At 52.2% G+C, this 16500-nt stretch overlaps 1 protein-coding gene across 3 annotated transcripts in view; it reads left to right on the plus strand.

The window, feature by feature from the left end:
* AGAP3 (ArfGAP with GTPase domain, ankyrin repeat and PH domain 3) overlaps positions 1-16500 on the plus strand; it is a 41216-nt gene that overhangs the window by 21112 nt on the left and 3604 nt on the right. For all 3 annotated transcript variants that reach the window (XM_027840989.1, XM_027840990.1, XM_027840991.1), the window contains exons 10-13: positions 1671-1775; positions 8949-9120; positions 13434-13601; positions 15298-15435. In XM_027840989.1, the coding sequence (XP_027696790.1) occupies positions 1671-1775; positions 8949-9120; positions 13434-13601; positions 15298-15435 (583 nt within the window). The remainder of the gene's footprint in view (positions 1-1670; positions 1776-8948; positions 9121-13433; positions 13602-15297; positions 15436-16500) is intronic.

Below are 16500 nucleotides of genomic sequence, written 5' to 3' on the forward strand. Positions count from 1 at the left end.
CTCCATCTCCGCACCCCAACTCACTGAACAAAGACACCAGCCAGCTACCCGGTGTCATCCACTCCTCCTGGCTAGTGAGGCCACCTGTGACAAGACCAGTGTTTGATACTCCACCTTATGGCTGAGGATTCCATCTCACCTTTCACTGTGCAGCCCCTCACCCATCTGTCCTTTTTGGAGTTGAGAAGGAAAGAAAAGGAGGGAAAGAAGAAAAGAGGGTGGGGAAACAACTCAAAAGTGAAAGAGTGATCTTGAAGTCATAAGTGGGGCTGGGTTATACATTGTAAACCACCCCCCACCCACCCCCACAGACAGATATCCCTGCATGAACACTCAGGGCGGTCCAGGCAGGAACTCTTTTGTCTTTCTACCGTGGTTATCATTTCAGCTCTTAAGAGTTTAGCTTTCTGATCAGAAGAGCCTGCCAGGTGCTGAATCTAGTCTAGTTTTCCGCCTTTGAGCCCAAGATATGCCAAAGACAGAAAGAATAATCCGGTTTCTGTCCCTAGGAGATTTCTTATGCCAGTTTCTGTCCCTCCTGGTCTCCACCTCCCCACATAGTTGGAGGTTTGGGGTCTTTCCCTTGCTGTTTTCATAGTTCTCGAGCTGTGGGACCCTTTTCCTTCCCCTTCTTCTCCTCCATAGAACTGCCCCAGCTCTGACCTTCCCTCTCCCCCTAAATCTGTTCCAAGGAGGTACTCTGCTCTTTTTCCTCCTAGCTTTTGGAGGCCTAAAACGCCAGTGGGTGGGGGTGCTGGGCACACTCAGACCCCTGCCATTCTATCCCACTCCTAGTTCCATCTATTCTTTCTCTGTAGTGTCCAGTTCTCATACTTCAGCATGACTTTGTGTCTTCATCTACTGTTTTAAGGAGAGGGAGCAGAGATAGGTGAAAGGCTTACTGAGGAGCAAGGGGCTTTGGAGGTGACGTTGGGGTCAGTACTCTGTCTCAGATTTGGGGAAAGGGAGCTGGGGGAGTCACTATAGGAGTCCTCTCCTTGCCCTCCTGTGTCTCCTGTTTAGGTATCACTTAGACATTTACTTATAATGTTGGGCTTTTTCCCACAATTCCTTGCAGTCAGTCACCATGCTGCCCTCGTGCCTATCCATTTGAAAGGTGACTTCTCTGCTCAGGGTGATGTCAAAAGCATTGGTTCCTTGGACAGCCTAGATTTCAGCAGGGAAGGGGGTGGAGAGAGAGAGAGAGATGAGATGAGATGAAGAGTGAGTTTGCAGAATTCATGATCCCTCCCAGAACTATGTATGGGTTCCATCCATAGGTAGTAAGGGACCAGGGATCTTAGCCATGCCTACATGCTTCTGGGTCCTGCTCACCCATTCTCCAAAGATGCTTTTCAAAATCTGGACCACAAGTGTCCCTGCTAAGCTGATTCCTTGCCCAGGGTGTAGGGCAGGTAGAGAAGAGAGCCCCAGGGGCTTCCTGGTGGATAGGCCAAGGAGGCCCATGGTTTCCCACAAACGTACCTCTTCCCTGAGGATGGCTCTGTCCAAATGTAAGTGCAGAGAGATCACCCTCTGCCTGTCTTAAAGGTGAAAGATCACCTTGCCCAGAGGGAGTTCAACAGCTCTCAGCCCCTACTCCCTCTGTCCGCATCATGGGGGACTTAGGTTGCCATTTCCTTGTTTTTTGATCCTGCCTTTACTCTCAGGGCATCCTGCTGAAGCGAAGCGGCAAGTCCCTGAACAAGGAGTGGAAGAAGAAGTACGTGACTCTGTGTGACAACGGGCTGCTTACCTACCACCCCAGCTTGCACGTGAGTCTGGAAGAGGAGTCAGCCTGAGCCCAGAGGGATTGGGGAAAGAGAAGGGCAGCTGAGGGAGGGCAGGAGCAGAATATGGGAGAGAAGGCTTCCTTGCAGGCTTGGCTCTGCATGGGCTAGAAAACAGGCCCTGGTCACTCCCGTGAAGCTTCCACTTAAGACAAGCCAGAGTCTCATCTGTGATGACCTGTTTGAATCCCATCTCTGCCATAACTTGCTGTGTGACTCTAGGCAATGCCAGTCACTTCTTCACCTCTGAGCCTCAGTCACCTTGGCTGTAAAATGAACATGACAATACTTGCAATACCTACCACAACAGGGTTGTTGTAAGAAAAACACTTTGTAAACCTGAAAGTGCCATACAGACATGAGTTGTAGTTCTCTTGTTCCAGTGAGCATTGAATCTAGCCAATCGACACAGGTATCTCAAAGACGAACGTGCAGATGTCATGGAATAATTCTGTGTTAATCACCCAGAGGTACTGGGGGATCACTGAGCCTCCTGGGCCTGGGATGACCCTGAGCATGAGAGGGTGGCTAAGTTGGCCACTTGCGGTGGAGTGGGGCCACCACGGGCGGGCTTGGTATTCCAGTGGTGCTTGGAGAGGAGACGGGGCAGGGTGGAGCTGGGGAGGCAAAAGCTAGACAGAGCAGAGTTTGTGGGGGAGGCACAGTACTGCATTCACAGTGGCCCCCATGGCAGCAGTTCCCCCCCCCCCTGCCCTCCCCTCCCTCACCGCGTGGCTCCAGCACACAGCTGTCTCTGGAATTCATCTCTGTCACCGCCCCACTGTGGGGCTAATGAGTTCTCCAGAGCAGCCCCTCGAGCACAGCACGTGGGCTGGCCCCGCCCCCGGCCCATAGGGCCCTTGGCCTCTTCAGAGGGTCCCTAGCCCTTCCTTGACATCTGCCTGAGTTGTCAGGCAAGCAGGGCCCAAAGTTTTCTGGATCCCGATCCCCCAGCCACCACCCAGCCCAGGGAGCCCCTTCCTTGGGACACCTCCAAAGGACATTTTCCCAAAAGGTCCCCAGCCAGTACCAGACAATACATTTCTAACAATGCTCTTCTGGCCTTGGCCCAACTTCCCTTCGTCTGACACTCAACTCCAGGGAAATCTTTTCCTCAACCTGACCCTTCTGAATTTCCTTCTTTTCAGTACCCTGGATGCTAACTCTGGACTTACTCTTTTGGCTTTTTTTGTTTTTGTTTTTGTTTTTGTGGTGGTGGTGTTGTTGTTGTTGAAACAGTCGGGGTTAAGTGACTTGCCCAGGGTTCCACAGCTAGTAAGCGTCAAATATCTGAGGCTGGATTTGAACTCAGGTACTCCTGACTCCAAGGCCGGAGTTCTATCCACTGCGCCATCTAGCTGCCTCCTCTAGACTTACTCTTGAGAATTGGTGGGCAATCTCAGCTGGTACTTCTAGGGGAACAGGTCAGGGAGGGCTACCAAGTGGAATTGGTATCTGGGGCAGAAACAAAGAGCCAAACCTAGGGAGTAATTTAGCACCCATCACCCCCTCGGCTCACATGGAGAGAGCCCTTTCCTCTGCCTTAAAAGAATGATTGAATCCGCATGATACAGTGAAAGGAAGGGATTGGGCTAAGCCTTGGAGACCTGGGTTCTGCCACGGACTCCCCTTGCATCTCACTTTTCTTCTTGGTAAGACGAGCCTACAGAACACCACCTGTCCTATTTACTTTCCAGGGTTATTTCGAGCATCAAGTGAGCTGGTAGAGGGGAAAGCACTTTGGAAAGTTTCCAAACATTCTACAGGTGCTATGGAGGCTGGCCCTAACTAGGAGTGACGAGATTTTTACTTAGGCATATATTGTGAGTGTCGATCGAATCTGAAAGAGGATTTCTGAACCCAAAGGGACTTGGAAACTATGTAGTTCAAGCCATCGGTTTTTGACAGTTGAGGAGAGATGAAGTGACCTGTCCAATGTCGCCCAGCTAATTAACGCATGTTTCTCTCCTCACTTGCCGTATCCACTGGTTCAATATCATCATAGAACTCTAAGTAATTTACTTGCCCCCCTCCTAAGTAGTCTTTTACCTGTGCTTCTCACCCTTTCCCAAGCCTGTTCAGTGACCGCACACCAGCCCCCACAGACATGCTCCTTCTTTTCCCCTTGCTTTCACCTGTTGGTTTCCACTGTGTACTGCCCCAGGTGGACCTTGACCCCTGCACCAGCTTATCCTTCTCCCCCTCTCCAGTCTTCCCAAAAGAGGTAGAGCCCAGGGCAGAAAGGACAGCTGGTGTATGGCACCTGATGGGGTGTATTTAGAAGTTTAGGGCATGTCCTTTGTCCCATCTACACCTCCCCCCATACCCACACAGTACCCATTCATGCTGTATGTCTCTGGCCTCTCTGGAGTCAGAATTAGCCTTTGTGCTGTGGGGGACCCACAGTGGGCTCAGAGCACAGGGTGAGGCAGTAGCAGCTACTTTTCTCCCATTTAAACAACTCCTAAGCTGTTGAATTCGGGGATCATGACCCAAAGGTTTGCTAAAGTCATCTCTCCATGAACCTCAGTGGGCATCTCCGTGCCTGAGCTGCCTAAGGGGATCCCCAGCAAATGATGAGCAGCATGTGTTGTTGGTGGAGACCACCTAACCAGTCCAAGCTAGGCAATGTGGGGTCTGGACATTCTGGTGGAAGAGCCGAGACTTGGACCCCATCAGAGGGGGCATGGAGTGAGAGACCGCCAGACTAGCGACTCAGAAGACCTTGGGCAAGTCACGTAGCCTCACTCGCCTCATCCTGTAAAAGAATGGGCTTTAGTGAGTCTTCAGTGGCCCTTTTGGCTTTAGAATTTGAATTGAGCATAACATAATATACATAGTACAGTGCCAAGTAGGAGTGATTGGAGCAGGTTCCTCTGAACGATACCATGTGCTTAGCACCCAACAGTTCTCAGCTTCTGGGGCGTCCTCGCTTTGTTCCCTCCTTTCACGTGCCCTTGAACCCTCCAGGGACACCTATACCCATGCTTCCCTTTACCAGTCTGGCCCTCACATTTGCTGCCTTTATGTCTACCTAACCCGGTAGACTTTGGTGTGCTGGGGCAAAGAAGCAACCAGACCCCATTGTGATCACAAGCAGCTTAGCTTCCTTCCCTTCCCTTGACTCCGAATGAATGAGTAGCTTCCAAGTCAGTGGGTCCCCAGTAAGTAACTCCAGGGACTCAGTAATAAGTTTTTGGCCTGGTCAGGTTCTCTTTGCCCTCTTTGAGAGAGGCACCGACCGGGGCCTGAAAGAGAAAGGTGATGCCGGTGAGTCATTCCCGGGCTGGGGGCTCCCTGCTGGGCCTGGAAGGAGAAGGGAGGTGGGCAGGCCTCGGGCTTCCAGCCCAGCTCCTGCCCAGCCCCAGAGAGCCAGCCAGAGCCTCCTCCATTTTGCAGCCAGTGGAGCCATTCACACAATCACCTTCTGTTAATTCTATCTGCAACATCAATTAAATTGTTTGTAGAAACTAATTGAATGTGGCTTAATCACACATCTTAATAGCTTTCCACGCTCTGAACTCGTTGTTAATTCCAGTAATAAAACGAGATGAGAACGCTGGCTGGGTAATTAGCGAGGAGGCTGGGGAAGAAATTGCTGTTTGATGGTGGGTAATAAAGGCAGCCGTGGTGACCGCTCTCCGGAGCAGCCGCTGCCGTCGCCGCTGCTGCCGTGCTCCCCGTTCTGCTGACGGAGGAAAACTCAGTGGCGGCTGCTGCTGCTGCTGCCGCCCCTGAGCTGCCTGTCCCCACCACGCCAACTCCCACTTCCCAGCCCGCTGCCTGGCATCAAGGAACTTCCAGCCTCCATCCTGCCGCCCTTCCGTGCCAGGCCATGGGACCTGGTGCCAGGAGCCGGGATCTGGGGGTAGAGGAGGAGGCCCTCAGTTGGCTCTGCTGGAGACATTAGATTTGGACCATGGGTCCACCCGACTGGGATGGCCTGTTTCTTTGAGAGTCTGTTTCTGACTTGTGGGCCCCACCCAGGCCCCTCAGAATAAAGATCACTCCTTGATTTGTGAGTAGGAGGAAGGTAAAAAGGGGTTGTCAGCGGGTTTCTCCACATGCCTGGCTTCAGCCCGCTCTGGGCTAGAATGGGGCCTGGCAGGCTGGTGCAGCTGCTGTGACCTCCTTGTGAACTAGAGCAGACCCAAGCCCCCACCCCAGAGAAGGAACTGCAGCTGTGACTTTGGCCCAGCCAGCTGCTGCCAGTTGTCAGGAGGCAGCCACTGAAAGAGGTGGGTGTGTGGGGGATGGGGACAGGCTGAAGCCCAGATGTAGGGTTCAGCTAAGAGCTGGGGGAATGAACTAAGCCACTGGAGATAAGTCCAGGCAAGAGAGACGATGCAGACAGGTGCTGAGGGTGGGGTGGGCCGAGGGTAGCTGGGGGAGAAATTTAGGATCGCAGCGTGGCTGATAAAGCCAGAGGATTTAGAGCTTGAAGGAGCCTTTGAGTACAGCCCCCTCTTTTACTGTGGAGTCCCCAAGGCAAGTTGTTTCACTGGGATAGGAGTTTGCAGTTCTATCTCTAGCCAGGATTGGAGACCAGTGACTTTGGGTCCCCAACTGAGGGAGTTGTGTCAGGGCCCGGGGTGTGAAACAAGGCTGGGAGGGAGGTGTCAGGAGGCTAAGTTTGTATTGAGAGGTATCAGCCTTGCCTTCTAGTCTTGGGGGGATGTCGCCGTTCAGAGACACAGGTACCACCAGACATCAGCTTGGATCAAGTTACCAGGTTGTCATCTCACACTGGGCACCCTTGTCTCTATTGACACCTGTGGATTCCTGTTCATCTGTTCTGTTCTGTTCTCCCTCTTCTGTGCATCTTAGGGCCAGGAATGGCCCCAGTCCAGATCTCATGCACCCTAAAGGGTGCCACTCACCTTGCTCTCCCCATCCCCTGAAGGGTCTTGCCCTCTTCTGCTGCTGCTACTTTTCTCATGTTATATGCACACACCTTGAATTTCCTCCCCCTAGCCCCTACCCAAAGTTCATTTCCCAGCTCCTGCCCATCCTTCAAGGCTAAGCTCAAAGCCCACTTCTTCCATCTAGTCCTCCCAGCTGATGCCCCCCACAGTGGTTTCCCTCTCCCCCAGTTCAATTCTTTACTTCTTTGGGCTGGGTGGGCTCTTTGCCATCCGCACCCAGAGTAGCAGGACGTGTCTATATTCCACTGCATAAACTGTGTATAAAAGTGTATACCCCACTGTCTAAAAAAGGCCTCCCTGGTCAGAGTGGCCATGTTCTCCCTTCACCTCTAAGGGCAGCCATTCCTGCTGTTCCCTAAAGGAACCAGGACCACTGACCTGGCTGTCAAAGGCGGGTAGGTGGGGAGCGTGGCACTTGCCATTGTCAAGAAAGCCACTTAGCTGCAGAGTTCACTCCCAGGGCCACCCATGCAGACAGGAATGAGGAATCTGTTGTGTGCATTGTCTGTGCCAGCCAGGCAGGGGTCTCTGGAACAGCTAGCCTGGCTCCTCCAAGCAAAGGGTTTTAGCCACATGAAGAAATGATAGCTATTTTCCTGTAAGAAAAGCCAATGTTGATTTTTAGGCCTAAGGAGGAAAGCAAGAGTAGGATGTACTGTGGAGAGGTGAGGGCAAATTGAGAAAGGAATGGGGGGGGAGGGTGCAGAAAGCGAGGCTTGTGACTGTCCTCTGTGACCTCAAGGGTCTTTTCCCCTTTACCAGCCAAGGGGGCAGGTGTTGAGGCAGGGTACAGGGCTGCAGTAAAGGCTCACAGTAACCTGGGGCCACTTAGCCTTGGCACACGTGTGCCTCATTTCTGGGCATCTTTCTCAGAAACATAAGATAATAGGAAGCTCTCTCTTTGGTCCTACGGCAAGCATTGTAGGGCTCACCTCTGCCCCTTGGAATCCCTGCCTCTCTTTATGGGTTAGCTCAAGGATCACCTACATGAGACCCTTCCTGATCACTCCTCAACCCCCAACACTACTTTATTTTGTTTATAGTTTGTATTTAACTGCATAGTGTTTCCTGTCGCCTCCCACAGTAGAATGTAAGCTCCTCGAGGTCAGAGACTGCTTAATTTTCTGCCTCCTTATCCCCACTGCATGGCACATTGTATGTACTAATAAATGCATGCATTTAGATTGAATTTCCTGGACCTTAGCTTCAGCTCAAAAGAAGCCTGTCCCTGGGCCTCCATGTCATCGATCAGCAGTGGCTAAAGCATAATAAAGCATAAAGACTTGCCCTTAAGAAGGGCAAGTAGAATACCTAACAACCAGACCAGAAAAACTCAGGGTGGTCCAGTCTTCAGAGAGGATCCTCCCTTGCCTGCCCTAGGGGTTGAGTACTGTCAGGACCTGTGGGACAGACATAGAGGAATGTGAGGATCCCCAGCTGGCATTGCGTGTCATCTAGCTTATTCAACTGTCCCTGTCCACAGCCATTTTGGATTCTGCAGCTGAAGAGTAGGAGGTCAGCCAGCGGTGCTCACTTTACCACACCCTTTCCCCGTCCTGCTCTGGTTCTAGTTCTGGCACTTAACCCTCTTGTTTTTCCTGAGGAGGGTTCTTGGCGCCCAACCCTCAATCCTTCCTCCTGCTGGGAATACTGCCTCAAGTGCTCATTGTTGTCCCAGGCTCGGTCCAACCAGTGATGAGACTCCAAGTCTCACTCCTTCAAGTAGACCTCCTCACTGCAACCTAAAGTCCAAGCCAAGACCTCCCAGCACAGGCCCACTGTAGCTGCTTCAGCTCTCACCCTAACCTTCCACTTGGCACCCAGGCCCAGGACCCTCTACCGGGGCCTTTGGACTCCCTGATCCATTGCCAGGTTGGCTATTGCCCAGATGCACTCTGGCCCAGAGAGAACCATGGAGCTTAGAGATCATTCAGGGAAACTGAAGCCCACAGAGGTCACGTGACGTGTATTTAATTAACAGAGTTAGGAATCAAACCCAGGTCCTCTGTCTCCAGGTCCAATGATACTTCCCTTGTTTTGTGCCTCAGGAGAGGGTGGGCAAGAAACCCAGAATGCTTGCCACTTTCTCTGCGGGGGCCTGTGACAAAAAGTTGGGGTACGATGGTGAGGAAAGGCTTGTGGCCCGAATTTAGTTTCTGGGGCTGCTTGAATAGGCCTCATCTGAGGGACATTCATCCATCTCACATGGTTTCCCCTTCCCTCCCTCTATCAGGATTACATGCAGAATATCCATGGCAAGGAAATTGACCTGCTGAGAACAACAGTCAAAGTACCAGGGAAGCGGCTACCCCGAGCCACACCTGTCACGGCTTCAGCTGGTGCCAGTCCCCGTGCCAATGGGCTGGTCCTGGAGAGAAGCAACACACAGCTTGGGGGGAGTACAGGTGAGGGCAGGTGTGGTGACGGGAAGGAATGCAGCTGCCACCTTGGGCTCCAAGGGTAGGTTGGAAGAAGCTGGGCAGCAGGGAACTCTGCGCCCTTGTGCCAGAGGGGCTAGTTCAGAGGTCCTTGTGGTCACCCGATGTAGAGACCAGATGTCGGCTCTGACTTTAGCATGTCTGTCCCGTCTGGGTGAAGACCAGATGGGGTGAGAAGCTTCTGGCTCAGAGCTAGAATGGGGGAGAGCTTCTGGGTCCAGAGAGAGAAAGAAATGAGCTGGGAAGGATGGTTCCAGGAACACAACCCAGGTTGGCACCATGCCTAGCATACATACTCAGTCACAACCAGGGAGCCAAGAACATATTTCCTTTGGGTGCTGCATAGATAAAGACCACTCAGCCAGTGGCAGCAGGTGGAAATTTAAGGCAGCCAGGAGCTCTTAGGGCAGTGTGGCCATGAAATTATCAGGGGCCTGCCCACAGGTTGAGGGGGCTGAGAGGGAAGCCAGGCTGTGGGGCACAGGCCACATTCTTGCAGAGGAAAGGTTATGGGCAGGGAGGGAGGCAGAGGTAATGCCTTTCCCTCTTTTCTTTCTGTCCTTCGCACACAGCTAAGGTATGAACTTCCGTCATCGAACCCTAGGTCTCTCCTCCATCTTTGGAGCTACCTCCGTTGCTCTTTTCCACCCTTCCTTCTACCCACAAGGCCAATTCATTCCCCCAAAACTCCTTCTCTGCCTATTCCCAGTTGGTTGCCTAGACTAAGAGTCCTGTGTCCTTTACTCTCAGGATACCGCCTCTGTTTCTGGCGCTGCCACCCAATCTCTGCAGAGTTTAGGAGATCCTCTCAGACCTGCTGTGACTTCCCAGAAAACCAGTATCTCCACCCTTCCAAACTGGGATGGGAGGCAGGAAGGAGTACCACGGGGCTGAGGTTGCAGGCCCCAGGAGGTGGTCCCTATTAGGACTGAGGGGCATGTACAGACTTTAATATTACCTTTTCCCACTCTGCAACCCCACACGTTCCTTTTATTTTCTGTTGGACAGAGGCAAACGTTAGTAATCCACAGGAGCCCTTCTCTCTGAGCTCAGAAGTAGCTGATCTTTGGGAGCACCAAAGACAAGGAAGGAGGTACAGGGGATACTGGTTCAATAGCTTAGGTGAAAACAGACTGAAAAAATTTTGTCAGCCTGCAAATACTGAATGTCTACAGTATTGTGCCAAATGCCAGGGGAAAAGCACAAAGAATTATATACGGTTAGAGATGTCCCAATCCTAGAATGAGATAATATGTGAAGTAGTGAGCTGCCCATCACCCAAAGTGTTCAAGCAGAGGCTAAATGACTGCAAAGGTCTCTTCCAACCCTTGGCTTTGTGGCTTTATACAAGGTGTCCTTCTCCCTGACAAAATTACACTTCTCTGGTAGGCATGTCAAGGGGGGAGTGGAAGCAGGAGGTGGTCACTTATGCAGCATACCTGTTCCCAGCAAAGTCTAAGGTTTTCCCTAAGAACATCAGTTTCTTCATCTGCAAAATAAGTATAATGGTTAATGCAACCTACTTCACCAGGTTGTTGTTTTTTTTTTTTAAGCAAATGCTTTGTGAACCTTAAAGTCACCATATAAAGGTGAGATTGTGTTAGCAGGAGACTTTGGATTAAGTTAGGGACTGGAGAGGGTCCCCTCCTCTGCAGGAATGTGTATACAGACACACTCACATACACACGTTTTTGGGTTGGGCTACCCCTTAGAAGGAGGAGAGGAAACTGTGTTACAACATGACTCATCACAGGCTTAGGCTTGGTCAGGCCTCTCCTGACAGCAGGAGGAGAGAGGTATAATCGAGAGGAGGGGGACACACGTGCACACACACACACACACACAGTCTCCTCAAATACGGTCTGTACCCAGTCATCTGCCTTCCATTAACCCTCTGATGATACATGTACATGGACTGGCAGGCTTCCCCCCAAATCACAGTGTACCCTGGTACACAGTGCCATAGAGTCGGGGCACGCGCATGCACACACACACATACACACACACACACACACACACACACACACACATACATACATACACATGTCTCTCACTCGCTGGGCGATGTTAACATCTCATTATCTTTGTTACTGTAATTACATTATCCGCTGCTTTATGCAGAATTATCCTCCGAGGACTAATTGATGGCTCCATGTTTAATTCATTAATCATTAGCATCAAATTCGACAATTACAGTGCACACTGATTGTGGGATTGCAGGCGTAATGAGGGGAGAATTAACAAAGAGAAAGGAAAGCACTTTCCCTCCCTCAGGGCTTCTAGCTGGGGGGCCATGGGGGTGGGGGATGAGGGGTTTGGGGAGGGACTGGATGAGAGTTGGGTGGGGCAAGGAATAAGAAGGGGGCTAGGTTCAGGAAACAAGGATAGATACCAGAGAGGTCCAGACTGAGGCACACATCTCCCTGCCCTCGATAGGCCTGGAAAAGGGAGTCCATGGAGAGGGATTGCGTGGAGTCACTCCAACTCTTTTGGCCCCCGACAGGAGGATGGATGTGACAGGGATGGAGATGAGTCTGAGGAGGAAAGATTGGAAGCATGGAAGGCAGGAGGGAGGTGGTCTGCCTTAGACTTCCTCAGTTCAACAAGTAGCTTTTGTGTGTACCCCAGTCCTGAGCTAGGAGATGTTTTGGCCGTACCCAAGAAGCGTAAGGCACAGTTGACGCCCACAAGGAGGATACAGTCTCCAGACCGTGGTGGAGCTCTTATGACTCTGGATGTTCTAATCTGACCCTTAGCCAATAAAGAGACCCCAACCCTGCGGATCTTGCTTTCTTTCCCATCCGCTCTGGTCAAGGCCCTTTTTCCGAACTCCCAACCGACCCAGAATGCCTAGCTCCTTCTCGGCCAGAATAACTGGCCCAGTAAAATCCCACTCAGCCGCTCAGCTTCTGGCTGTCCATAATGAATCATCTTCCTCAGTCCCTCATTTCTCAGCTTGCCAACATTCCTACCCAACCCCAAGCACCATGGCTTTCCTCTCCCCACATGGCCCAACTGGCCTGAAAGCTCTTAGGTCACCCCAGCAAAGAGACTGTCTGTGTAGGGTTTGGAGATATGCGCTGGGAGCCCCAGTGGGAGCTCCCCCAAACTGTACCCTACAATAACTCCAGGGCTTCTTAGGACTGTGGTACCCTTACGGCCGTTTCCCCTTAGCGCTGCCATCCTTCCCTGATGGGAAACGAAAGATTAATTTTCTCCAGCCCAACAGGATAATTACTAATACTAATTAGACATAATTACTTGAATTTGATACACTTATTCCTCGTTAGAATGGCAGTGAAGCTGATGCAGAGCAAGTGACACATGTAGAATAGGATTTGAGGTGCAGAGGCCAGGGTTTAGATGAAGAGGGTGCTGTTCAGAGTGCTGGCTTTTTCCATGCCTTAAATCCCCAACTATTAGGGGGTGCCTACCTGGGACCGGAAGCCTCTTGAAAATCAGCTGACCACCCCAACTATACCGCCCTTCTGTCCCTCCAGGGAGTCATCATGTTTATCCTTTCTTACCAACCCCCTTGGCATTTCTTTGAGCCCCCAACCCCCAGACATGTGAGGCTAGGGTGGGAGGACAGATGTTCATGGATATATGAGGGGAAAGAACAGGGGCCAAGGACACAGACACCTGAGGGGCAGATTCTTTGCCCCAGGCAGGTGAGAAGTGCAGGGACAGGTGCCAGTCAGGTCCTTTAGGGAGACAACGGGATAGAACTGGCCTCACTCTGGTGATCCGAGTGCCCACTGGCTGAGAATGGCAAGGTGGGGCATTGGATAAAGCAGCTAACAAGGAAGGGATCAGAAGGCTTGGAATGTGCACTGTGCACTGGCCAACCCTAGATGTGTAAGGCAAAGCACATAATCTCTGTGGAACCCCAGTTTTCTTCTCTGTAAAAGGAAAGCGTTAGATTCAATGGCCTCTGAAGACCCTTTCAGCTATAAATCTGTGATCCTGTGTGAATGGGAGACCTGCCTACCTGCCCAAAGAGGGAATCGTTGGGAAGGAGACTCAGCCTTAGAAAACCTTTAACATTTTGCAGCTGTGTGACCTTGGGCAGATTGGTTAGCCTCTCTGAGGCTAAGTTCTCATTTATTGAATGAGGTCCCCAGCCCTAGCTAACTGCCCTTCAGAGTTGTTCAAGAGTGTTGTTTAACATGCTCCAGGACAACCATAAGCCGTTATTTTTGAGGGCGGGACTTTGTTTGTGCTCACCTTGCCTGAGCCCCCTAAGGGCCCTAGCTGAGCCTCCACTCCACCCCTTTCAGGTGCTCCCCACTCAGCCAGCAGCACATCCCTGCACTCGGACCGGTCCCTGAGCAGCTCAGCCTTGGCGGGCCCCCGGCCCGATGGGCTCCATCAGCGCTCTTGCTCTGTATCTAGTGCTGACCAGTGGAGCGAAGCAACTGCCCTGCCCCCAGGCATTCAGCATCCCGGTGAGTGGCTGTCCTGGAGGAGAGAAGGGAGTGACTGGGGGTGCTGGAGCTGGGCTGCAGTGCCTTAAGCAGTAGTTCGCCGAGTGTTCAGGGCTGCCTGGAGGTGGGACCTGGAGGTTCTGTGACCTCCCCTTACCCCACCCGCACAGCCCCCCCTTCCAGAAGAGCCCAGCCCCTCGTGGGCCCGGGGCAGAGCTGGTGGTGATTCCTCGATCCCCATCAGCCCCCCGTGCAGTCAGCTCATCAGCCTCCCAGCGGGGGGGGCAGGCGGGCGCTGGCTGAAGGAGGGGTGATCGAGCTGAGGGTGGGCTTTTGAGAGCTGTATTGGGTAAAGTGAGAGGGTTGGAGGGGGAGAGGTTGCTTTCCTCAGGGGAATGGTAAGGGGGTCCCAGGGCAAGGGCAGGCAGGAATTCAGGAGCTGGAAGGGAGGGAGAAAGTAGGCTTCTGAAGAAGCCTGAGGCCCTTCCCCACACTCCACCCCATTACCTTCTTTGGTTCAAGGCTCCGCCTTCCTTCCATCCCTCCTTCCTTATACCTCCTCTCCCCCTACCCTTTCTTCCCTATCTCCTTTTTCTGTATTCTCGTCATTACGTCTTTGCACCACCTTAGCTTTAGCATTTTATTCCTCCTTTATTTCCCTCCTACCTACTGTCCTTCCCTCTTTCCTCCTGTTCAGCCTTCCCAATTTAGGGTATGCCAACCCAAGGTGAGTTCCTCTCTTCCCTTCTCGGTATCCCACTAGCAGGCATCAGATCCAGTCTGGCGGCATGCAAAAGTCTGGGGCTAGTCTGAGCAACAGCGACAGCTGGTGACCCCGCACCGTCTCCCCCAGTCTAGTGTCAGAGGAAGGAAGGGTGTAAGCACAGACTGTCACCCCGGTTGAAACACGACCCCCCAAACTGTAATCTCTAGAGTGCCAAGTAACTCTGAAGCTGCGGCGCCTCTGGGATCGTCCGGTCCCTTGCCCCTGAGCCTCAGGCCCCTAAACCAGGAGGCGGAGGGAGACATGGAGGGGCCTTCCCTTGGGCTCCTGGCTCTGATGGTCTATTGCTGCCATCAGTGAGGCCCTGCTGGTGAGGCAGGGAGGAAGGAGGGGGGGGGGGAGGGAAAGAAAGAGCGTGTCTGCCTCTAATGAAGTTTGACATTTAGTGGTGAGCGCCGGGCGGGGTGTGGGAGACGGGAGCTTGATTAGCGCGCTCTAATTGACAGTAATTAGGCAGCTCCCTGATTGTTTCTAATTCTGCTATTAATTGTGAGGAGCGGGGAGTGTGATTGAGGATAAATTTGGTGCGGAGCTGCCGGGGATGCGGCTCCCTGTGAGTTCCCTGGGCCGCCCTCCACCCCTTCAAGCTGCGAGAACTAAGAGTTCCCTCCTGGGCCCCCCCCATCTGTATGTACCCATTACCTCCACCCCAAGTTGTTCAGTGCCTTGCCACTCCCCAGATAGTCACCCAGGAAGTATTTCCCTCATGCTTCCCATCTCCTGGGGACTGAAGCCCAGGACGTGTGATCACAGTCAGGTCCTGGGGCAGAACCCCGTGCCCTGAGGATGGAGTAGGAATTGGATCAGTTTCTCATGGCAAGGCAGTGGGAGCTCTGGGCGCCCCCTGCTGGGCCTTGTGCCATCATCCTTCCTGCCCCATCCCAGGCCTTCTCTTCTTTGCTCTTTCTACCTTGTTTTTTTCCCTTTTCCCAGCCAGTGGCCCCTCTGACGTGCTCAGCTCCAGCCCCAAGCTGGAGCCCCCTCCATCTCCCCATGCCAATCGTAAGAAGCACCGTCGGAAAAAGAGTACAGGAACCCCTCGACCAGATGGCCCCACTAGCACAGCTGAAGGTAAAGGGAATCAGGGGCAGACTCAGGACAGAGACCGCTCTGACCATCGGTGGCTTCTGGGATTGATGACTTCTAAGGGGACTCTTAGTCACCCAGGCCCAGTGTTTCCCAGTCAGTAAAAATTCTTCCATGTGTCTAACTTAAGTACACTGGGTTCCACTTTAAAGTCATTTCTTGGGGCAGCTAGGTGGTACAGTGGATAGAGCACCGGCCTTGGATTCAGGAGGACCCAAGTTCAAATTCTACCTCAGACGCATAACACTTATTAGCTATGTGACCCTGGGCAAGTCACTTAACCCCATCACCTAGCCAAAAATAAATAAATAAATAAAGTCATTTCTTCTGTTGTGCACGGGAGTTGGTTAGAAAATAGTTCTGTTTAATCACTAGCTTCCGAAAATCTTTCCACATCTTCCCTGTCTCCTGTGACTCTTGTTAAGCCCAGCACAGTGACGAGCACACAGTAGCACTTTACAGGTGCTTGTCTGTTATTGCTTAGCTAGTTTGGGGACTTGAGTTTCTTCTCAGATTTGGCTTCAATTAAATGATTTCCCCCTACCGGTTTCCCATCTTTGTATTAGTTCTTATGACTATGGAGTCTTCCCAGAGTATTCTACATTTCTCTTTATTGATGATTGTCCAAACTGGCCTCCTTGCCCCTGAATGGGTCTGAACGATGTTGCTGTCCATTGTCCAAGCTGATCAGCATTGTCAGGGACGTGGGTACAGCAGGACTGGGGCTGATGCTGTGGGACCGAGACACCCCCACCCCATCAACCTTTCACTGGGGAAATGGGGCTGAGAAGTAGGGTGTGGAAGATCCACATGGATCAAGGGATCTGATTCTACAGAGCGTGACATTCCCTCAGCCCCCACTGGGGAGTTTGGACTTTGTTAGTTCTCAGAATTTGTGATTGGAGGCAGGCTAGGGAAGAATTGGGGGAATTCCTGGGAAGGAAACGAGTGCCCCTTTTCCTTTTCCCCAAAAGACAGCTGTAGTAAAGTGGGTCTCCTTAGAGTGGGTCTCAGGTTGCCTAGGAAGTATCTGGGGTGCCTGGGCTTGAA

Source organism: Vombatus ursinus, unplaced genomic scaffold (genome assembly GCF_900497805.2).
Source record: "Vombatus ursinus unplaced genomic scaffold, bare-nosed wombat genome assembly UNPS02014852.1, whole genome shotgun sequence".
NCBI classification, from domain to species: domain Eukaryota; kingdom Metazoa; phylum Chordata; class Mammalia; order Diprotodontia; family Vombatidae; genus Vombatus; species Vombatus ursinus.